This window comes from Stegodyphus dumicola, chromosome 10, assembly GCF_044657685.1.
Source record: "Stegodyphus dumicola isolate Sdum_Otavi_A_Nest chromosome 10, ASM4465768v1".
Classification (NCBI taxonomy): Eukaryota; Metazoa; Arthropoda; class Arachnida; order Araneae; family Eresidae; genus Stegodyphus; species Stegodyphus dumicola.
Window position 1 is genome coordinate 161,217,623 of NC_140777.1, and position 24,987 is coordinate 161,242,609.

The 24,987-nt window shown below is 32.8% G+C and overlaps 1 protein-coding gene across 10 annotated transcripts in view; it reads left to right on the forward strand.

Moving 5' to 3' along the window:
• The window catches only part of LOC118187598 (putative ATP-dependent RNA helicase TDRD12), a 342,589-nt gene that overhangs the window by 216,951 nt on the left and 100,651 nt on the right, over window positions 1–24,987 (forward strand). For all 10 annotated transcript variants that reach the window (XR_015043602.1, XR_015043603.1, XR_015043601.1 and 7 more), the window contains one exon: window positions 1,731–1,968. Coding sequence is in view for 6 of the 10 variants with exons in the window: in XM_085825776.1 (XP_085681902.1) it covers window positions 1,731–1,968 (238 nt within the window). In the remaining 4 variants the exon portion in view is untranslated. The remainder of the gene's footprint in view (window positions 1–1,730; window positions 1,969–24,987) is intronic.

Genomic DNA, 24,987 nt, shown 5'->3' on the forward strand with positions numbered 1-24,987 from the left:
CAAACTGAGTGAAGAACTCCAGGGAAAAGAGAAGAAAAAAAAAAAAAAAAAAACTTTTTCAATTGACTGGGAATGTAACTCCTTTTCAGATAAAGTTAAATTTATGGATAAATCAGATGAAAGAAAAAAATTCACCCATTTTTAGAATTTATCAAGCCATATTAATAATCACAAGGCAATTGAAACAGGGAAATACTCAGAAAACCTAAATGCATTGAAAAATAATTTTGAACTCTGCTTCTTTGATTTCCATAAAGTTCAACCAATATTATTATTCATTTCAAACCCATTTGCCGAAATTAATATTTCAGATGTATCACATACAATTAGAAATGTGTTTAACAAAAATGTTGATGTTTTGGAAATGTCTCGTGATAGGCCAAAGGTTGGGCACCACTGCTTTAGACTGTAGCAAACTGGGTATGGGAAATTTAAGATAGCCAGTGGTATTTGTTACTTTTACCTTGCAAAAAGGGCATGTGAATTGATACAGGAAATAATTTAGTCCACAATAATAATGGAGTCCAGTACTCTTTTCTGTGTGTTTCTTTGATTATGACAAAGTGCTTGTGGGAAAAGTATCTTCATGGAAGACCTTCCTAAGTGAAATTCAATCATTTCTCATATTACAGAGAAAAAAAACCATTTAAACACTCGTATAACCAGCTCATTTGCTGAGGCTTCAATCTACATTAGACAACCAGTGTTTATGAATCTTAGCCAGTTAGCAAGTAATCTTTCATATTTTAATGTTTATTCTCCCAAACTAATTAATTAACTTATTAAGGATAAGAATTGTATTGTGGTTTGCATGTGTAAGGCAGAGGAGATTATATTTTCCACTGATGGCAAAATTTCTGTTTGTTTCCTAAAAATAAATGTTTTCTTCTAGTTCCATCATTATACATTATTTCATTATTATTTGTATCATAATGTAGTTATGCATCATATTCATTCGCATTTAAATTTTCATTTTTATTTACATGTTGTGGCACTGTGATTAGTTGCAAAGTAATTAAGCTGTTTTTCGGAAATCCATGTTTTTTTATGCATACCCTTTTAATGTATGCAGTTTTTATGTGTGCAGTTTCGATAGAAAAGTATGTCTATTTATCAAGCTGTTGAGCTTGAAAATTCAAAATAGCGATTAATTTGAAATATATAAGAATGAATAAGAAGAGTAATTGAGACATACGAGAAATTCATATGCAAGAAAATTTTTTGCGAGTATATGCATTCTGAAGTTGTAATAAAAATAAACATAAAATTGATTTGTATCTTTAAAAAATACTTCTAGAAAGGTGAAGAACTACTGTTTTTAATTATTTGTATTTAAAAAGTCATGTTTTCTGCTGATAAATTATTAGTGTCTCAAATGAAAAATTCTATCTAACCCATTTTAAGAATGATAGATTGAATAAAGCTTGAGTCTATATCCAAACTAATATTTTGAGAGACTGAAATTGTTTCTGAAATAAAATAGAATAATTTTATATTCTCCCTTGTCCCATTTCTGATGTTCCCATTTGTATTATGTTTTCTCCAAAATTCGAGTTCTTAAACTGTTAAATCTTTGAGAAGATTAGTTATTTTAACTCGTAAAGTTTGCAGTTTTTTTATCATATTATTTAACTGAATGATAATTTTAAAAAATGTTCTAGAGAATTTATTCTATTTTGTTGGTACGTTTTCATATATGTCATTAATTGCTAAATAACTTTTCCTTATAGTTAAAGGAAGTAATGTTGTATTTTGCCAAGTTCTTAACCCATAGAAAACCATTACCGGTTATGCTTCAAATAGCTGTTTGTGCTGAAAAATGGACCAAAAGTGTGTCATCATTTATTGATAAGTTTATGGTCAGCCCGTTATTGTTCTTCACATCATTTCTTGAGGCAGCTATATATGCTAAGATACCAATTATCCCTCATGTATGTGACTTGCAAGAGAAGAAAATAGTTTTAACTAGTAAGTGCATTATTTGCTTAATTAATTATGCTGTTGCATGATGTTATTTTTATATATACATTAACAAACTTTTTACTTATTTAAATACATATATTTTCAAATCGAAGAACAAATATATCGTTTTCCGTTGCTTACATTTTTATTTGATTTCCTATATTCCTTTGTTATATCTTACCTCTCTCCCAGTTTAGGGAAACTTTAAAATGCTTTCTTTCTATCTTGTTATAAAAAAATAAAATTTCTGCTGTCGTAGTTTTACCAAACAGTTCATTTATTAAGTTGTTTTTCTTAAATTTACAGTTTATAGTGTTATATCTACTTCCAAGGGTGCATAATTTGAAGTAAACAATGAGTAGTAACTTTCCCTAGCATGCTTAGGTGAAAATCCTAGCAACAGTGTAGGTATCATAAATCAATTATAGAACATTTTATAAATGGATTTTATTCTTTAAATGCTGAAATCTGAAATAAAGAAGTTTTTGAAGCCATAAAGTTCCCTTCACCAGTGGAAAGAATTATAAATATGATTTAAAAAATAATGAAATAATGTAAAAATTAATAGTAGGAAGTAAAGAACATGAAAAATCAAAATTTTGTGCAGAGCAGTACATTTAGGAAATAAAATAAATAAGTTTCCAAAAGAATTTAAGTGAACTTTTAAATCTTTTGTCACATTGTTGATAATGACTTTAAATTCTGTAATATTTAAAAAGAGAAAATTTTATAAAAGAAGAATGCACACTAATAAAACATTTATAACGCTAATAATGTTTCACGGTTTAATACAGCTTAATCTTTTCATAATACCTATTGCATTCTAGGGTGACAACATTTTACTTTTACAGAATTAACAAGTAGTATATTTTGATGCCAGTGCTATCCATGAGGGTTTTTTAATATTTAAATGCACCATGTCTGCAGTAGATGAAGTTCAATTTTTTCTACAATATCAAGCGATTGTAAGTAAGGCATATGGTGGCTAAAACCAGATTCAACGTTGTGTATGTGAGAAAATCGATAATGTTTCCAATTCTGTTTTCTTCAGTGGATATTTCTAAGCAGTTTACCATTGCTTTCTCGTACGTTCTGCTTCTCATCTTTGAAGGTTGTTGTGCTACATTATTATTCTGTCCTGAAATTTATACTATGATTATAATGAAAATAACACTGTTATAAGTGTTATTTAGATTATGGCAAATCACACAAGGGTTATCTGCTTAATGGAAGAGGTGCCTTTGTGGAGGCCATTTTGAGGAAAAATGGGTTGTATCCATGTTACAGATGGAAAAAACTACAAAAACTCTCATGCAACCAGCCTGTTTGCCAGGATTTGAATTCTGTTCAAACAGCCAGGTGTTCAGCCCTCTTAATGCTGTGCCATTGGTGAACCAAACTGTTATGAAAGGCTTAATTTGGTTTAAAATCTGAATTACTATGAGTAGGACCTTAAAAATATATGAAGATTTCCCAGTAAAACTTTCCCTCCTGTAATACTGTATGGTTTCCTAGGATGTCTTACTGCATCTTATTGAGATTTGTTTGTAACAAATGCATAGCTGTGTTTTGAAGAAAGTCTTCCCTCTATTAAACGAGAGCTAGGTTGCATTAATTTACAGTGCAATAATATTAAAAAACAAACTTCTCCTGTCATTTGTCTACACCATTTTGAACAACTGGGTTTAAATTTTAGGAGATTAAAAAGTATTGGGACTGATAATATATGCTTATGAGGAAACATGCAAAGAAAGGCAGTTTGGATCAAGGCATGTAAGCATAATGTCTTATTTCATTTTGTTTGTTTACAGGAATGCTCAAGGAATGAACAAGTGCATGAACAAGTACATTGTTATTATGTTCATTATGGTTTAAAATTTGCATTTAAGTTTTCCAAAAGCTTGATTGAAAGTAATGAACATTCCAAGAAATTTGTAACCAGTAAAACTGAGAAAACTTCAAAAATGTACATTATTTGTATAGAAAAATAATCAAATCATTATCCATGCAATCTTTGAAAAGTTCAGTATTGTTACTCTTCTGTACACTCTATGCTTCCTGAAAATTTAGATATGAGGCACAAGTTTCTGAAGTTTATGCTGAGAATAACAAAACTCTTTGAAAATGTACATAATAAGTGAAGAATCATAGGTCTGTGACCCTGAAATTAAGACCGTCTTTCCAGAAGATGATCCTAATCATTCTAATATCCAGAAAAACTGAAATGAATCAGTGCAATATCAAAGCTCTGTTGACTATTTTCTTTATCTGCAAGGGCATTTTTCATCATGAATACGCTTTATTTTGCTACACTATAATCAGAAGTATTCCCATGCATAGCTACAGTATTTAATAGACAGTGTTTGTTTATGTTACTATATTCGAATGGCACTGAAATTGAGAGTAATTTCACTTCTAAATAACATTACTAAATTCAACTACTCTGAGTTTATTCAAATGAACTTGTTAATACAAAATAATGAAATGCCCGTGCGTAAACATCTTGTAATAATCCAATAACACAGTTAGTTTTTAAAATAAGTATTAGAAGGCTTACAGGTCAGCAACATTCTAGCGATCGAATTCTATCGACAACAAAATCCCAATGTTTGTTGCCAACACAATGCAATGAAAAAGTGTAAAGTAATTTGAGAGGTATGTATGTAAACATACTCTTATCTTATACAAAGTCTTGATACAAAGACAAAGGGAAAGTTTATTTTTTGGTCTTTTGAAAGTACCAGTCTTAGTTTTGACTGTTACTATTCGAACTAATCCGTCCTTGCCAGGATGAATATTGATGATCCTGGTAGGCCATATTAATGGTGGATATAGATCTTCGATGATAAGAACCACAGTGTCTGTCTTCAGGTTAGGTTTGGCATGCTGCTACTTGCACTACTGCTGAAAAGAAGTCGGATACAAAGACCAAGATCTGGAATGATCTCAAATTCAGACTTCAAAGCCACCAACCCCGCCTTCTTTTTTTTTTTTTTTTTTTTTTTAATTCTTTGTGCAAGTGCATTTGATTTTTTCCCTCTCTCCATAATAAAACGTGGGGAGTTCCGATTCTTAATTTCACTTTGGCACTAAATAAAGTACCTCATTATTGAAGAAACAATCATTTTATCATAAATTTTTGTGATCAGTAATTTTGCTCAATATCTGCATGGCATACATCTCAAACCAAAACATTCTACATAGAATCTTACACCTACACCTTACACCTACTAATATTTTATGTCCCTGACACCAACCCCGTGAGTCATTATTTATTTTACTTTGCTTTCATCACTGCATGTGTATCAGCACAGGAGGACTTGAGTAATGACTCTGCAGCAATGCTTAAACAATTTTTGTTTTTATTTTAGTAATTGAATAACAAAATGTATGGTAACCTTTTATATTGACATTACGCTTGGCGATGATTACAGATCTAAATTAAATGCGCTACAAAATCTTGACGAGCAAAAATTTTTTCCCCGTATGTTAAAAATAGATTTTCTTAATGATATTCATAGACTGAAAGATTACATTTAGTGCTATTTGAATTAAGAATAACTGAATTGTTATTCACATAAAACCCAGAATCAGCACCAAAGCCCATATGGCTGCACTGGGCAGCAGCAGTTTAGGGGAGACAAAATTTTTGGAATTTAGAGAAGCGCCTGGGAACAAAATTATGGGATGACAAAATTTTTAGAATTTAAGGAAAGCACTGGGATCCAAAATTTGGGGGGGGGGCAAAAATTTAGAACTTGGAGAGGCACGTGGTAGCAGAATTTAGAACCCACAGAGATTGCATCAGGTGGTAAGATATCTAGTGATAAGCTTTAAGTATATGAGGGAATTAATTTATTCAAGATTCAAAAATTATACTTTACTGATTCTAAAAAAATTCAGCCAATATAGATGATTGCGCTGTTTCTTAACTTTTTGATTTGATCCAGCTTAATTATTTTGCAGGCTGTTTTTATTACAGAAATTTGATGAAAATTCCAGTTTGAACTTTCGATTTTGTCGAAAAGCATTTCTAATTCTGGAGCTTTAACAGGATTTACAATGCGACAGCATAGTTCAATGTCCATTAAACAAAATGTGGAATTGTTGCAAAAAATGGATAAGCGTATATCCATCTCAAATTATGCAAGGAATATAGCATTGGAAAGTCAACTGTATATGACATAAGAAAACAGAAAAAGAACTTTTTGAATTTTTTGTGGATTCTGACACCCTGCTTGCAATCGATAACAGAAAAATTATTCCTTATGCTAAAAGTGACAATCATGATATTAATTTTAAATATCAATTAGCCTCGATCTGAGTAAGTACCGTTGATAACTCTTCGTGAGTCAAAAAAGACCCTTTTTAAAAATTCTTCTCAGATAAAATTTCACTGAGCAAATGCCAGCTTCCCGAATTCCTCTGAAGTGTGGTGAAGCAGGCGGTATAAAATACTATTCAAAAGATGACTTTGTTAGTTCTTGTGACACTAATTCTGTTGCATGCAAAGAAGATTAAATCTGATATAGTTCCTGTAGTTTTCAGCATGCTCCTACAAAATTAGTACCGTTGTCACTATAAATGTGCTGTGGTGTACCACGACATGAAATGAATTCATCTTGGAGTTTCACATGAAGCGTCTAAGCGCAGCAAATACGAGTCCACCGTTATATCACTGACTGCTTCTGCATATGCACAGCTTTAGTCAACAAGCAAACAAACTATATAAGCTTTCATTGTTTTATAACCATGACCTTTATTGAATTTAAGGGTAATACGACCAGCATAGTTCACACCAGATGGGAAAAAAAGGTCTTTCTAAAGTCACATGATGTTCAGGTAAGTTACCCATCAATTGCAGAGTTGAAGCAGCTTTAAATCGATGACGTATTAAACAGTGGTTAACACAACTGCATATTAGACTTTTCCCTCCAATTATCAGTAAGATTGCCTGATAAGATGGGATAATAAAGATGGACGAGCATGCAGGTGAGTGATATGAAGTTCTCTCACCAATAATTCACTAAATTTATGTTGAGAAGGAAGTATGTTACAGGATGTTTGCATTCAATCTTAAAGATGAATTTGGAAGACGTCCTCTCACCCGTAAAAGACCATCTTCGTCTATGAACGGACAAAGAGAACGTAGTTGGCTCTTCTTGGGTAAAGGTTTCTTTCCTTTAATATATTGCAAATGATCTTGGAAATGATGATTCTGAATCCAATGAAAAATGATCTTTTCTGCTACTGTAATCTATAGAAATGTTAGCGGCATAAGGCAATTGGAGTTAATATTGCTATGCAAAATGCTCTTAGCAACAAGATGCTTCTTGCAATTAATAATAAATATTTGGCAAGTAAGCCAGAATGCAAACAATCTTGCAACACAAAGAAAAATCTTTGAATAGATTAGCTAATAAATAATTCAAGTCACATATATGAGAACTAAAAATAGGATCAGATCTTTGTTCAGCCTTTCATTCAGTATTATCTTCAGATCTTAATTCATATTTAGGCCATTCTTTTCTCTACCTGATGGAGCCGTAATGGACCATTCCACCCCAAAGTACATGTCAGTAGGAACTGAGGTTCAATACCATAAGATTCATGTCTGCAAGATTTTCTTTAGGAGGAATATGATTCCAGTGTTTAATAGGTATCACTTCTGTAATTTGAGATGCTTTATTTGGAACAGAAGTTTTCCACTTACATTGATGAGTGGATACCCAAGACAGAATTACTTTAGAATCTGTCCAAGCATAAATTTCAAAATTAAACTTGTTTAAAGTATCCAAAAATATCGAATTAATCTGGTCAACAGATATGCAGCATAAAGTTCTAATTGAGGAATGGATATTTGCTTTATAGGCGTGACTTTAGTCTTTGCTGCCAAAAGATTAACCTTAAATGTGCTACTGCATTTTTGGTGACAGTAGATGGCTTCTGCATAGTCCAGTGAAGAAACATTACAAAATCCATGTAGTTAAATAACACTGTCCGTTGTAAGTATGACACATCTTGGAATTTCACAATTATTGATTTGACACAATGTATCTTGAAATTTAAACCAGTCATCTGAGAGGTGCTGGGGAATAACTAAATTCCAGTCAGCTTTAACTAACTATAACTTTTGATAGAATATTTTAATCTATATCGTGCAACGAGCCAGGAGGCTTAAGGGATAAAAAATGCTAGCAGATTCTGCCAATATGTATCTCTTTGTTATAGATGTGTTGAGTTGCAGCATAGCTTTAAAAGTGAAGGTATCCATTGTTGAATTCCAAAAAAGCCCCAAAACTTTCGAACTCGAATTAGGAGATATCTCGAAATCAGAATTCAAAGAACAATGTTCCTTAAATTCAGTTAAGAATTCTACAGAATTTGAATTTCATGTCATCAAATCAAAATCACATGTATGTAAAATTGAAGATATCTTTTTGCACACTTTCTGCACATCATTAACTTTATTTGCACCCGACAATAACTCGTCCATATACATATCCTTTTGCAACATATGCAATACATCTGATTCTTCCTTAGAATCTAAAGATATCTACTTAAGACATCGGGTTGCTAAAAATGAAGCAGAGGAAAGACCGTATCTAACTGTTTCCAATTTGTATATGCGTCTTACATCACTGGAATTGTATCGCCATAATATCAGTGATAATTCTGATCTTCAGGGGCTACCATCACCTGATGATTCATCTTCTCCATGTTAGCCATGAAAGCAATTTTAGGAAATTGAAAATTAATCAAAATCTCAAAAATATCTCTTTATAATTTTGAACCTAACCTAAAAGTGAATTCAATGATTAATGGTTTTCAGATTTACAGGATGCATCAAAAACTACTCTCAATTTTGTCGTGGCTAGAAGGTTTAATGATTGCATGATGAGGAAGATAAAGTTTTTCTGCATTGTATTTGTTAGATAAATTATCAGACATATGACTGAACTATTCATATTCATACATAAAATCTATACTGTTTTTCAAATTCCTAATTATCTTTGAATTTTCGTTCCATTGAATGCAACCTAGAATTTGCTGCCAGTTTCAAATCATCCAACTTCAAATGCGATTTATAAAAATGGAAGTTACCAGCAAATCGCCCATCTGAATGAAAAGAATAAGTGTTTTGAAAATGTGACTCACAAAATTGTTCCTCACATGTCAGAAATTCATTCTTGCCAATATCGACAGTATCCTTCATTTTCCAGAAACTCTTAAGTTTGTAATCAATATTGTTACGAAATGCCCAGCCATGGTAAGATAATTTTCCTCAAAGAATCTTTACCAGAAAATGAGAAGGGAAGGTAGGGTTGCCATATTTGCCGTGAAATTGCCCATTTTGTGACAAAATTGGCGATATGCCGTAGATGAATGGTGAACCTTCTGGAACGACTTCTTACCCATTTGGCCTAGAATGTTCTCGAATGCAGCCCAAAAGCTACATAAATCCTGCTTGCACGGGGAGTGGCAGTCAGTCAGTGCCTAGTCCATCGAGTTGATCGTCAGCAGTATCGTGAATTAGTGCATCATTGAGGCTATCTAGTGCTTCGCGAGCTGTAGCGTGGAGAGTCTCGAGAGTACGTAGAGTTCTGAGAACAACTGAACCGAGTCATGAGCTGTACTCTGATGCTTTGCCATGAAGCTGCTTTCACTGTTATTGCCTGTTAGCGTAAAAGCTGTGTTGCTGATTGCTTCAGCGAGTTTGCCATTTCGACGACTGTAAGCGTTTTTTTTTGGAGCTGTCCTGAGTAATATTAGCTAATAAATTCTGTTTTGATACTTCACCAAGTGTTCTCATTATTAACTCCAAATCCATGAACCTGTATCTAAAAAAAAAAAACATAACTGCTGGTGTCAGAAAGGAGATTTGAGAGTGAATGCCTGTGACAAGACTGATGGAAGAACAATTAAGACAGCTCATGACTGCCTTTGCTGCATTCCAAGAAAAGATCGAGTGCACCGTCAGCTCAGTTAAAGAACAGATAAAAGCCAGAAATGAAGAGTTGAAAGTCGGATATGGAGAACTAAAAGCAGGATATGAACATATTACCGATCGAAATTAAATCATGCTAAAAAGAAATAAAAGCTGCGAGAGCATCTCCAACAGGTGAAAGTGGAGCGTACAGAAGAAGCTGGAGCCATAAAAGGAGATGTGGAAATGACAGAAGTGGCATCTGTAGAATCAAAGGATGAAGATTCCTGTGTGTTCATGATAAAGGATATTGCTGGTGAAGTATCTGAGAAATATCAGGAAATGGTGGATGAAATATTAAAGAAAAAGAACGAAAACATAAATAAAAGATGGGAAAGAAGCTTTTGTCTCTGAAGTGCCTGAAGTGGATGAGAAAGAAAGTGAAAATGTGACTGTTAAGTTCATCGAAACTGATAGTGAAATTATGAAGTCACAATGAGCAAGTATTGAACTATCTGAAAATGCACGAGATGCAGAGATGGAAGGAGCTGATATGCACCTTATGCAGAGTGCTCTAGTACTGCAAGAAAATTCACCCACTCCACAAAACTGTGTCTCATAGTGTTGATTGTGCACACACGGACTTGATTCTAAACCAGGATACTTCTGCTTGTAAAGAATTGTATTCTGTTCATAACTCTAATGCAAACATCGAAACTGGTTTTCAGGAAATAGAGGAAAACAAGCAGGTACCAATTGCTAAAAATACCAAGGTGAACTGTACGCATGATGCCAATAAACTACAGACTGCTGAATAAATTGTTTCAGATCTTCTTGTGGATGAAAAATCTGAAAGGACTGAATCTTCCGACTGTGATGTGCAAAACAGAAACACATCTGAGAACTGCAGTGAAAAAGTATTTGACCCGGGTATAACTTAATGAAAAGCCTAAGACTGAAATTTATTCTGAACTTTAATTTATATAATTTAAAATCGTTATGTAGTTAATTTGTGTATGTTACTTGTAAATAGAGTAATTATTTGTTTCTTTAGTTATGTTATTTGTTTGTTTTATTGCATTTTGGTAGTATCGAATTTGGCTTTTGACCAAGGATTGTACTGCCCGGGGCATGCAGTCCTTGGTAAGGGGCAGTATTATGAAATATAATAGATAATGATTTGCCAGGTTGGCGTCAGAGATATAAAATATCAGTATGTGTAAAATCAACGATGTGTTTATGTAGAATATTTCTGTTTGAGATGTATGCCAAGCAGATGCATAGCTACTGAGCCAAATTATTGATCAGACAAATTTATGCTAAAATGACTGTTTCTTCAATAACGAAGTATTTTATTTAGTACCAAAATAAAATTAAGAATTGGGACTCTCCATGTATTTTATTATGCCTGGGGGGTATCAAATATGCATACGTAAAGCATGCACACACGCAAAACAAGGAATAAAAAAATAATAATGAATAAAAAAAAAAGTAGTGGTGGTTGTTTTGAAGTCCGGATTTTAGATCATTCCAGATATTGGACGTCTGGATCTTGGACTTTGTACTGTATTAAATTTTAAATTCTGTAATGTTGTGAAACTAATATTGCCATTTTTATAAGCAACTTTAGTTTCTGCTTCTTTATTTATGATAATATCGAGAGAACACCTTAAATTTAAAAATTCAAAAAATGATCTTCCACTGTTTAAAAAAATCTTCTTCCACTTTTTTTTTTTTTTTTTTTTTTTTTTTTTTTTTTTTTTTTTTTGTGCCCATAGCTTTCGAGTTTCTGAATCTACCTTTTAAAGCAGCATGAATATTAACCGTGCATCCCTAGAAGTTGCTTTGTCACCAAGAGCTTTTAACCCTCTGGCTGCTCATCCCACGATTTCCACGAGCAACTCAAATGTAGCAAAATCTGCTCATCCCATGATTTCTGCGGGCATGTGTTTTTCTTCCTTTATTGAGGAGCGCATCACGTTTTTTTTCCTGTTTAACAATTGAAATAAATTATATACAGTATTAGACGTTTTAGCCAACTGATATCGTTAGCTGTCCACTAAATTGCGGCATTTGAAGGCACATGGTATTACCGCTCAAACTTCACTTTTTGCCGCATTTTTCTTACAGAAATGGCTGCTAGAAAACATTCAGTGATTATCTTGGTTATTTAATAAAATTATTGAATTATTAATTAGATTAATAATTAAGTAGATTTATTGAATCTGGTGCAAAGACTGTGAAGTTGGACTTTGCTTTGAAACCTGTTTTGTACTCTATAGCCCCATTCACATGCAACGCTCCTTTGCACAACTGCCATTAGCAAGAGGAGAAAAAGGAGACATGAAAGAGTTTCGTCTTTAGAACCAGTTTAGAAGACCACCGTCTTCCTTCCCTTTACACCTAAGCCTTTGTGAACAATCACGCTTCCGAATTGGCAGATTTCTAATGCTGTTTACACATTTTTAACGTTGTTTACTGTTGTTAATTTTGTAATCTGTACTTTTGCAACTGGTACCTGAACTTTCGCAATGGTTCTTGAAAAATATATGCTTTTTAATTATTATTATTATTATCTTATAAGCTGTTATTTAGTTCACTCTTGGTGCCTGTCATTATGGTTAAAAGATGGTCATGGATTTTTAAACTGCTTCCCGATAAGATATAGAACTCAAACTTTATACATACACTGCTTGTGGATGTGGTGTCACGCTTTTGATTTTTAGAGGATTAGATTATTTTCAAATTTAAAGTTGAAATGATTTTTTGCAAATATTAACAAATAAACTGAGAATCTCAGAATATTATAGTTTGGATCATAACACGCTGTGGAGGAAAAAAAATTAAATGAAGTTTTTAGCGTAATTTTTTTTAAAAATATTTTGGGGTTACAAACTTCCGACATTTTCATAGCTTATAAAACAAACTTTTCACATTTAAAAAAAAAATTATAAAGGAAATTAATTGGATGATTTTTTTATTTTTTTGAAAGATATACAATGAAGCAGAATGGGGAAATATTGGTTCTTCTTGGGCATCAGTTCAAAGTAATAATCTCATTATACCACACTATTTTTATGACATTATTTATACTATATAAGTTATTGTTGCCAGTTGTTAGTTCAGCATGAGATAGGAGATACTTCTGAGTTAACTTTCTCTTAAGATGCGTTTTGCATTCTGTTGTGTTTAACATTCTTATTAGATTGAAGCATAACTACTGATTATACTTAGTGATATTCTAAACACTTGTACGAGTATTTCTGTGGAAAATTCCAGAACTTTGAAGTGTTTCTGTTGATAAAATAAATTTAATTAAGCTATCATTGGATCTGAGTGCAATGACAATCATTTACGAACTATTATCAATCTATTACAAACACGTATGCACGCAACAATATTATAATTAATTAATGTATTAAAATTGTTTTGAACATGTTTTACAAAACAAAAACAGGTAAAGAAAAATTCTCCTTGGGATTTTATGATTTTTTTGCAATTTTTCTGGCCACATAAGGTTTTAAAAAAAGGTTTGTAATTTATGTTTATATTTACCAATTGAATAAATAGTACTAGGTTTGATTTATATATATATGTGTGTGTGTATTGAAATTCAGTAGTAAAATTTTAAAGATTTGAAATGATTAAATGTCTATTTAGACAGTTTGTATTCTTTAAACTGCAAATGCAAATTGAGAAACCTTTTGCAATTTTTTCGATAAATCCTTTTACTTAAAGTCCTAAAACATATACAGGTATGGACTAAATTATTTATTATTTTTACTGCTTATTTAAAATTATATACTTTATAGAAACAAGGATGGGTTTTGCAAAATACTGAAAAGAAAAATTATTTGAAAAGAAAATGTGACTGAGATCATATTTGTTTTAAAGATTTTAGATAAAAGTGTATTTTTATTTTTTTCTCAGAAACTAATGTATTAATTGCAAAATCATTCCTTGAAGTTATTAAGAACACTAATAAATACAATAAAATTGTAGGAGAAGAAAGACATTTTAATTGTAAAATTTTTCTTCAAAAATTTTAATTTTAAAAAAATTATTAGCAAATTTTTTTTTCAGCTTAAAATTATTTTGTCTCACAAAACCATTTAATAATATTCATAAAAAGTAGATGAAAATGCTGAAATTTTTTTAAAACGTTATACAAAAGGTGCAGAGTCCCTTGTCACGTTGAAGTTTTAATTTGAACAATATTTCTGGAATTCCTAGCATCAGGTAACCTTGTCTATATTTGTCTCTAATTTCCATATCTTGTACAGTTCTATCTAATTTTTGGGGGGATGCTATCACATCCCCAGACAGCTATCAGCACAATTGTTTCACTGATAGTCCAGCAAGCAGTAACTAAAATTAAGTGAAAGGCGCAGTATAGTACGGGAAATATCCCCATTTGCCCTGCTCCTGAGAGGTAAGGAACAGTCAACCAGTTCTACCTCCAATTCGGCGAGGCAGTTAATGCTTGTCCCATGTGAACAGGACACGTTAGAAGAACTGGTTTTCGCTACCGGTCGAATCTGCTCTTGTGAACAGGGCTTATCATACTAAACTGCATTTCTAAGGTATTTTCCCCTCAGTGCTTCATATTTTCAAAAATTTTATACATTTTACTTTTTTACAGTATGCAATAAATAGAAATAAACTGTAATTTGACTGAAACTTTAGGGTTTTTTTTTTTTTTTTTTTTTTTTTTTCTCCCTGATAATATCTGAAATTGGTTTTTCTGGCAACTTAGTTTCTCATGATAAAAATCTATATAAAAAATGTTTTCTAGGAAGAGAAAGGTGCATTTTTCAATTCTCCAATATACGAGGGTAAGTTGAAAAATAAGTTTCCCCTGTCGACTGTGGTCAGAGTTGTGTATGAAAGTCAAAAAAATAGAATAAGACATTAAAGATATGACATACCTTTATTTTTCCACATAGGTACCAAGTACATTGAGACATTTGTCATATCGCTTGATAAGCTTCAAAAAGCCCTCCAGGAAAAAATCAGGGCTTTGCATATGGAAAAAGCGTTGAACGGCTTGTTTCACTTCAGTATTGCTTCCAAAGCGCTTTTCCCCGAGATTTTTCTTCAAAGCCGGAAACAGATGGAAGTCGCTTGGTGCGAGATCAGGACTGTATGGCGGATGGTGTAGGTGCTCCCAACCAAGAGTTGCAATATGGTCTTGCGTTGCCGTCGCCGAATGTGGTCTGGCGTTGTCATCCAACAGCAGAACGTCAGATGTGAGAAGGCCAGGCCGCTTTTTCCGAATCGCCTCTTTCAATTTCTACAGGGTGTCACAGTAGCATGTAGCATTGATGGTTCCAACCTCCAAAAAGTCCAGGTACAAAACTCCTTGGGTGTCCCAGAAAACTGTGAGGAGCACTTTACCTGCAGAGGGAGTTGTCTTGAACTTCTTTCGGACAGGTGATGACAGATGTTTCCACTCCATAGATGCGGCTTTCGATTCTGGCGTGTAATAGTGGACCCACGTTTCATCCCCCGTCACAATCCGAAACAGAAAGTCATTGCCATCTTCATGGTAACGCACAAGATGTTCCAGGCTGACCCCCATGCGTTGTTCCTTGTGTGTTGAGGTCAATTGTCGGGGCACCCATCGTGCTGACACTTTTCTGTATCGAAGAATGTCGTGGATGATGTTTTGAGCTCGCTCATGTGAGATTCCAAGTTCTTCCCCTACTTCATCGATGGTGATACACCGGTTCACTCTAATTATGTCATCCACCTTCCTGACATTTGCATCTGTAGTGGCCGTGCGCGTCTGTCCAGCTCTCGGTATGTCCTCCACTTGCTGAAGTCCATCACTGAATGTGCGACACCATCTCCGCACCATTTGCTTCGACATCACACCTGGCCCATAGACTTCCACGAGGCGGTTATGAATTTCTGTTCCTGATACTCCATGTGCCCATTCATAGCGGATAACCGCTCTAACTTCCTCCTTTGACCATGAATTCAAAATGCACCTTCTCTCCATACCTACCGGGGCTCAAATGAGAGGCTGGTCTCCGCTTTGCGCAGGCACTGCAACAGCGCCATCTGCTTGATTTGCAGCGACCTCTACCCAATGGTGTATCGGTGCTTCCTGCTGTGTCGCCTTTCGCCCATAGCCGTTCAACGCTTCTTCCATATGCAAAGCGTGAATTTTTCTTGGAGCACTTTTTGAAGCTTATCAAGCGATATGACAAATGCCTCAACTTACTCGTACGAGAATAATAAAATAAAGGTATGTCATATCTTTAATGTCTCATTCTATTTTTTGACTTTCATACACAACTCTGACTACAGTCGACAGGGGAAACTTATTTTTCAACTTACCCTCGTATATAGAATTAAAATATATAAAAGAAAAAAAAAAAAAGAAAACCCACAATTTTTTAAGCGATTTTGATCCACAAATTGAGCAGTTAGAGGGTTAAGCCCCTTATAACTTCACTCGAAGTATTAGCTAACTGCCGTAAATTAACATTATCTACCTGTGAAATACATTTTTGATTCAGAAATGTTTTTATTAACATGGGCAAAATTGCTTGCCAAGTATGATAAAAAGAAACAAATCATGTTAATGTATGATTTGTTTCTTTTTATCATACTCGGCGAGCAATTTGGCCCATGCTTCTTAAGAATTATTTGATAACAGAATATGTTTAATTATAGAAACTGGTTTATCAGCAAATGATCTGATCAGATACTGAAATTTCTGAATATTCAGTAAAGAAGTATTACACACTTTTGCAACAAAATAGTCCTTAAAATTTATCCAATCATCAGTGTTATCTGAAAAATGGGAATATTTAACTTCGTTAACTTAAAGTTACTAATATAAGAGTTTTCTGAAGCATTTGACACATTAGCCACATTTAAATGAATCTAACAAGTTTTGATATTGAAGTTTCAAACCAAAATACTTTATTTAGATTCAAATTCTTCAATTTCTGAGTGTTCTGGCATGAATTTTATGAATTAAGCATGAAATTTATCAAAACCTGAGTAAATCCTTTTTAAGTAGTCCACATGCAAAATTACTTCATTTTTAGATAAATCAGAAGTAACACTATTCTGAATCCTTGTAAAGGCCACTTTTGCCCAATCATGAAATTTAATTACAGTAGGTTGATCCATTAAAAATAGATCGAGGTATCCAAGTTCAAAACTGAAAGCAATATAAAACATATATATAAATCAAAAATATAAATCAAAAATAAAAAATGCACTCATCTGTCTTTTAAATGCTGATGAATTCTCAAACTCGCCGCTGTGCCTGTAATTTATTTATGTTCCTATATTCAAATGGTGCTGAAATCGAGAGAGTAGTTTTACTTTGAAATAGCATTAATAAATTCAACTACTCTCAGTTTATTCACAAAGTGATGAAATATTCATACAGAAACATCTAGTAATAATCCAATAACAAGTTAAGTTTTAAAATAAGTATTAGAAGGCTTACAGGTCAGCAGCATTCTATCGATAACAAAATCCCAAAGCATGTTGCCTGTGCAGGGCAACGAAAAAGTGTAAATTAATTTAAGAGCTATTGAAGTAAACACTGTTCATCAGAAAAGACCAGAATTATGTGCATGTAACGAGTGGGAACTCAACCATAATAATGCATCCAGTTCAGTTTACATAGCAAGCATTTAGCCGACTACAGAATTCCCCAGCTCTGACAACTGCCGTATTCTCTAGATCACAAATCTGCAATTTTTTTCCTCTTTTTAAAAATCTAGTCCTATTCAAAGGGAATGAGACATGAAGATGTTGAAGAAATCTGAAAGAATGCAATAAGGCAGTTGCTGGCTACTAAGTAAAAAGAAAAAGTAAGAAAATAAAAGCAGGCATGTTTCAAGGCAATGAAAACAATGCTGAAAGTAGTTTTTCTTTCCCTTAATATACCCGCAGCCTTGATACTTTTTTATCATATCTTGTAATACAGGGTGTTTATAAAGTTCCGGACCCATTTTGATGTTTAATAACTCATAAAATTATGAAGATGTAAGCATACTTATGGAATTTATTGATGGAATAACTTATATATTTTTCTTTTATTTTTGTAATATCAACTGTGCGTGTTCAGATAATTTCATTTTCCAGTCTGAATATCTGTACTTTTCTAAATATCGTCTGCTTATTAATTGCATCTCTCTCTCTCTCTCTTTTTTTTTTTTTTTTTTTTTTTTTTTTTTTGCTTTGTTTTGTTTTTGTTTTTGGCAACTACTGCAATGTTATGGACTTTTTCCTTTGACGATTTGTAAAGGACAACGTTTACAGGAGGAGAGTGTCGAACATTGATGACCTAAAAGCCAGAATTACAACTGTAATAGCCTCTGTGAATGCCAACATGCTTGCCGATACCTGGTGTCAAATTGAATATCAACTTGATAGTCTCCGTGGGACGAAGGGGGCACATGTGGAAGTTCATTGACAAGGGTCATGAAACATTTTGAGTCTATCTAACCATTTATGTTATTAATTTTAATCTATCTTTATTATTATATGAGTTATTAAACGTTAAAATGGGTCCGGGACTTTATAAACACCCTGTATTTTATATTCTGCTGCCCAGCCAGTATAGAGGTTAGTGACACTGACTGCTGTAGCAGTAAGCCTGGTTTCGAATCTTGGAGAAGGCATGTTTGTAACTGTGCGTCCCTTCATAGGAGGCAATTTTTTTTTAAATTTGCTTTAGTATTTTTTATTAAGAGCAAGATGTGCAGTTTTTTTATTGAACTCAGTTCAATAAACTGCACATATTTTGTTATTGAATTGAGTTCTTTTTTTTTTTTTTTTTCTTTCCTTCTTTCTAGCTGGAACAAGTTGATTTTAAGTTTTTAATATTGGCTAAAAGCCTTTTTAAATTAATTGTGATATGCTGTCCAAGAGTTTTTTGTCTTTTCTTGCCAAGGGTTGAAAACAAGATTTAATAGAAGTTGCCGAAGAATTGTGTTGCTCACCAGTAAGGTCCCAGAAATTAAAAAAATAATCACTGAAAATCTGTTTTACAATTAGGGAAAAGTTAAATTACTTTGAAAAGTAATATTAGTTGAAAGTTAAGATCAATTCTGAACTGAGTTACTGCTGGTCGAGAAGAAAGCCTGGCATGGGCGCATGAATTAGAAATAAAGCAGCTTCAATTGGAAAATGAAGAGATGCGAGCTAGAGAATCAGTAGCGAATATAGTACAATCGGGCAATAAAACCCAGTTGTCACAAATTACTGCAAAGTTGATGAAGAAAAGGATGAAATGGGACTAGATTTGATCAGTTGTGAGAGAAAATCTGAAATGGCTCTGGTCCCTAAGAAAGATTGTGTGGCTTATCTTTTAGGTGTTTTACCTACCGAAACATCCAATATATTAGCCAGAGAACCATCTGAAGATGCAACTAAGTAGGACATGGGAAAAATCTAATCTTAGAAAGATATAAACCTAATATAAAAAGATGAAACAGTGCTTTTTTCGACATCAAGGGACCTCTGAAAAGTCTTGGAGAAATTATGCTTATGAACTTTATCATTATTTTTTGGAGTGGATTGTGGATATAGAGATTAAGATACTAATCTGAAAGATGTAATAGTTATGGAGTTAATTAAATATAAGGTTCCAATGGAAGGGTAATTTTCTCAACCAGGGAATGAAATTAAAAACTCCAGAGCTATCAGAAAAATTAGATGAGTATGAGAATATAACAAGAAAACAAGGTTTAAAACTTCAAGAAAGTCATAAAAATGGGAATAGAATGTAAGATAGTTATCACAATAGATATAATTCTAAAGAAATCTCAGAAGATATTAATACTAAGCGTATAGTTAAGACAGAATCTACTAATAAAATTCATGAAAGTGAATTAGAAAAATGGATATAACTTCGTTTTTATAAATGTGAATCCTACTCGCATCTTTGGCCTCAATGTGATTAAACTCAAGAACGGTTTGGAAACTGTACCCTTAAATGAATTTTCCAAAAAAAGTTTTAAGAATATTATGGCTCCATATACCAGCCTAGAAAAAGTATACCAGCATAGATATAGCTTGCTATAAAATGCCCATAGTTAGAGATACTGGTGCCAATTTGGACTCCCAAACGTAGGTACATCCCTCCATGCACTTGGGTGAAATTGTGTAGATACGAACAATCTCTGGAAAAACATCCAGTGTGTTTACCTTTGGCTGAGGTAGAGCTTGGTCATATAGTAACAAAGGCTGCAGTCTTAAGAGATTCATTAGATCAAGGAAGGTACTTTTTAGGTACAAAACAACTGCATCATTTGAAGAAGCAAAGCAAGATGAAGTTCAAATTCATATGATAAACGTAGTACAAACTTGTGCTTAACAGCAACATCTAAAAGAAAAGGAAAATCTAATTTCAACAGACAAGTTAAATTCTGAAATTGAACTTAGTGACAAAGACACACTGACTGAAAATAAGAGTTTCCTTCCTGTGAAATATGAATGTTCCTAATTAGATCTGATAAAGGCCTATTCAGAAATATTTATGGAAGAATAGAAGGGGAATAGTGAATTGAAACCGCTTTATGAAGAAGCTAAAATAAAACCTTGTCAAGGTACGAGTTATATGTTGAAAGGCTAAATGGTGTTTTTCAAAAAACGAAGAATGTGATGAAACACAAAGACTATTGATTATTGTTCCTTAGAAATATCAGAAAAAGTTGATGATTATTTGTCATGAAGAAACAGCAGCCCATGTTTGGTGCAACAAAGACCACAAATAGATTATTCAAAAGTTTTTATTGACCAAATTGTTACAAAGATGTTGATAATTTTGTTAAAGCATGTGACAAATGTCAAAGAATTGGAAAACTGCAAGGTAAGAGCTGTTGAACATTATCCCTGTTATCACAGAAATATTTTCAAAAATAAATGTGTGGGTCTTTCTTTGCTCATGACACTTTCATGAAATAGGTATTGTATAACTGCAATCTGCATGACTTATCTAGACATAGTTCTTCTCAGAAATCTTTGTTCAACCACAATTGTTAATATTTTCCATCAAAGTTTTAGTCAAATGTGATTTCCAAAAGAGATGCAGACAGACCCAGCCACATCTTTTATGAATGTGCTTGCGTTGAATTTCCTAGAAAAATCCGCAGTTATACAAAGTCCTGTTTATCACCTGCAAAACAATCCTGTAGAGAGAATGTATAGAACTTTAAAAAGAAGTTTCAAGCCCTATGTATAGAATCTGATCAGAACTGGGATAAAATCTTACATCCGACTTTATTTGCTCTTCGAACCACTGCTAATGACAGTGTAAGTTCTGGCCAGCAGAATTAGTCTGTGGCAGAAACTTAAAAATTCCAATTATTCTATTTTATGAAGAATTATCTGGTGAAGAAGAGGGAAAAAATAGTGCAGTGGACTGTGTTTTTGAACTAATGAATCGAACGAGAAGAGGTCAAGAACTTGCTATCCAGCATAGGGAAGAAGGAAGGCACAAACTCTGATATGATGGCAAAGCCATAGAATATAAATTTCAAGAAGGAGAGTTAGCTCTAGTTGTGGCTCATCTGGAGCCAAACAAATTATCAGTTAAGTAGGTAGACAGGGTTCGTATGGTCCTTAAAAGACGTTAAGTTTTTTTAGAATTGATTTTTGGTTCTTAAAAGTCCTTAAGTTTGGCCAAAATCGGCAGAAGGTCTTTAATTTTAATCATCTGAAATTTCTGTCTGTTTTTACGACTGCCATTTTGAGTGTGAATTAGCATTTTGCAGGAATATTTTTGGTGATTCACTGACAAATATGGCTATTTTTTGAATGGGTTCATGAGTTCTAATTTGTTCCTATTTGTAATATAAATAATGGTTGGATACTCGAATTTCTGAGCAAGAAGTGAAACATAAGCATTTCAAAATTATTTTATTTTTTGTAATGAAAAGCTCTGAAACAACTTTCCGCTTTTGGGGATGTGAATTCTTTTATTAAACGGATCTATATTTGGTGATTATCAACATTTTGGCAATTTTAAGATCAGTTTCTATAGAAAATTTTTAATTCCGAGATCTTGGAATTTTTTGACGATTTTTTTAGAACATTCTAACATTGATAAATTTCATTAAAATAATGGTAATATGTTGGGATTATATTTAAGAAATAACATTAAAATAAAGCATTTTTATTTTTCACTGTCATATTATAAAGTTCCATTTTGGCCACATTTTATACAAGTTTTTTAATCTGAAAAATAAGCAAGGAATAATGCTATAAAGCACAGTTTACAAAACAGTTTTTAGCAAAAGCAAAAAAGCTGTGTAATTAATTAAAAATGTCTTTTTAATTTTTTCATGGTAAGAATTTTTTCCCAATTCTCAGAATAATCAGAAATGCATCAGTTTTCTCTATAAAATTAATTTCACACTTTTTCCCTCCGATTTTTTTAAAAAACATTTCTGGCTTTTTGCTGTTACAGAATTGGTAGGAGCAATTTTTCTTTAGGATTTTAGACATTGAAACTTGGAAAGTTTAGAAAGATTTTAAGGCAAATTTATAGACCCACGATTCTAAAAGATTCCTGAAAAATGTCTCCATGGTAGTAACACGCTGTTTCGTACATTTTGGAGAACATCTGGAAGAACAATGAAGACATAATAGTTGAATGTTTTACTTCTGATTCTAGAATTGCTTTATTAACATTTTTATCTTCCCTTTATTTTCTCTACTTTTCATTAGACACAAGCATGGAAAATATCTAAAGTACTTCTAATCTTATCATAAGGACAGGCATTATAGAAAGGAATTTTTTTATTAATAAAGAAATTGAAAACTGACAATTCAAAAGATTCATCTAATATCTCTTAATGCATCATACACAGAGGCATTTTGCCACCTGACGCAGTCTCTGTGGATCCTAAATTCTGCTTCCAGTGCCTGCTCTGAATTCTAAAAGTTTTGCCATTTCTAGATTTTGTTCCTCAGTATGTCCCTAAATTCTAAAAATTATGCCACACCAGCTCTGTGACCAGACTTTATCATATGTATTTCATATTTCTTCTGAATGTTCATATTACTAAAGAAATAAAATTAGCAGCTTTTTCCATACATTCTAAATTCATTTAGTCTTTTAGAATACAAGAAGTCTTCAATTAAATCCCAAAATTTAAAGTGAAAAGGAAACATCTTGAAAAAAGAAACTAAATATGTAAAGAAAAAGAAAATTATTCTTCAAAGATATGTACAGTTATTATTATGTAAATTACCCAGTTATTTACAGTTTCAGCCTTTACTATAATTTCCCATTTCTATTTCCTCACCAGAATGCAAATCAGACAATTTTTAAACTGAGGTTTTTGTAGTGTAAGACGAGTGTGTTTCTAACCTCCACTTGCTTCCTGCATTATTTCTGTCGGCTCTGATAATTTCTAATTATTAGTCTTTCCATTACTGCTGCTGACATTTGAGTTTATTATGACAATAGAGTTACTGAACCAGATTAAATTGAAATTAAATTGTATCGTCTTTGACCACTAGACCATATTTTTAGTTTGAATTTGATTCTTGTTTAATTATACCACCACAAACTGATAACAAATTGATTTTGTTATCATAAGATCAGGCCTATATGTTTTAAGTTCTTTTTGAATAAGAAGCTTATTTAAACCTTTATTTCAATTTATTATCTGATTTATAGTTACTTTCAGACATAGTGATAATTTGATCATGTCTGTCGGGGGGGGGGTCGGTCTATTTAACTTTTACCAGATCAAGTAAACCCTCATAGGTAGTACATTGTGGAGAGGTTGGTAGTTAGGAGATAAAACATGCAGAAACTAATGAGAATATTGTTTTGCATATTGAGACAAATTTTTAATCGTTAGAAAACATGCTTAAGGAGAAGGAAATCGATATAAATTAGCCAAAATGTGTGGGCAGGCCTTCAAATTAAAAAGACGCATAATTATTTTTTTGAGTGTTATGTTTCGTAGCTTTTAATGTGTAATTATCCTAATATTGTTTAAAAATCAATGTCATAAATTGCATGTATTTTAAACTGTGAAATTTTATGAGATTGTGATATTAATAGGGTTTTTTTAACAAATATTATTAAAAAATAAATTTAATTTAATAGTGGCCATGTAAATCCATAATGACTAAGGTTATCTAATACCTAATTTAATTATAACTAAATGCATTCTCTTAAAAATTATCTGTCTATATTAAAGCAAATCTTTTGCCTTTCTTTAACACGCTGAGCCCTGGGTCGGTCCCTGGGAACTGGCACTGAAATTTTCGTTTGGCTGGCATTGGCCCACGTGACCGACAGTAAGTTAAAAAATAAGTATAGTCTAAATGAAATGTGATCAAATGTAGTTTTAATGAAATTTATTGAAACATTCTAAACAAAAATACGGCTTAGCTTTACACATATTAAAATACAAAACAACTATTTTGGTAACATTTTTGGCACTCTTGTATCCAAATAGTTTTGAATTGTCATCATAACATCTCGAACAATACTTTCGGACTTTATGTGTGTCTCCTTCCTTTTTGTATAATTTATGTCGGGAATATTGCACCACTTGATTGCAATATTGCCGCCGACTGATAGCTGCCGGCTGAATGGAAAGGACAGCAAATTCGATGCCGGGCTCAACGTGTTAAACCTTTACCATGGTCACAAGGTAAAACACAAAAATATAAAACTTCATGTAAAACTTATTCTTTGCATCTAGTGAGACTTAATGCAAAACAACTTATCACCGCTAATGCTTTAGTGGCTTAATAGAACCTTGAAGTATATAAGGAAATTAAGGGAGTTACAACTCCTGGAACTGACGTGAAGCTACGACACTAACAGCATCAGACAGAAGTCAGCTAACTTTCAAAACTTGCTAACTGTGCCTACATCAGGCCTTTCAGGTTTGTTCTGATCAGCAAGTCTCTCTATAGGCAAGCAGGAGCGGTGACGACAGCCAGTCTTTTGTTATGAATCATGCTGATTATGATTTTAATGCTCATTTTAACCTATGCTGCTTGACATAAAATCTACTTACTATTTACTAAACCTCTAGACTGAGCCAGTATGTGACAAAATGAGACATTAAAAAAAAAAGCTGTTAGTA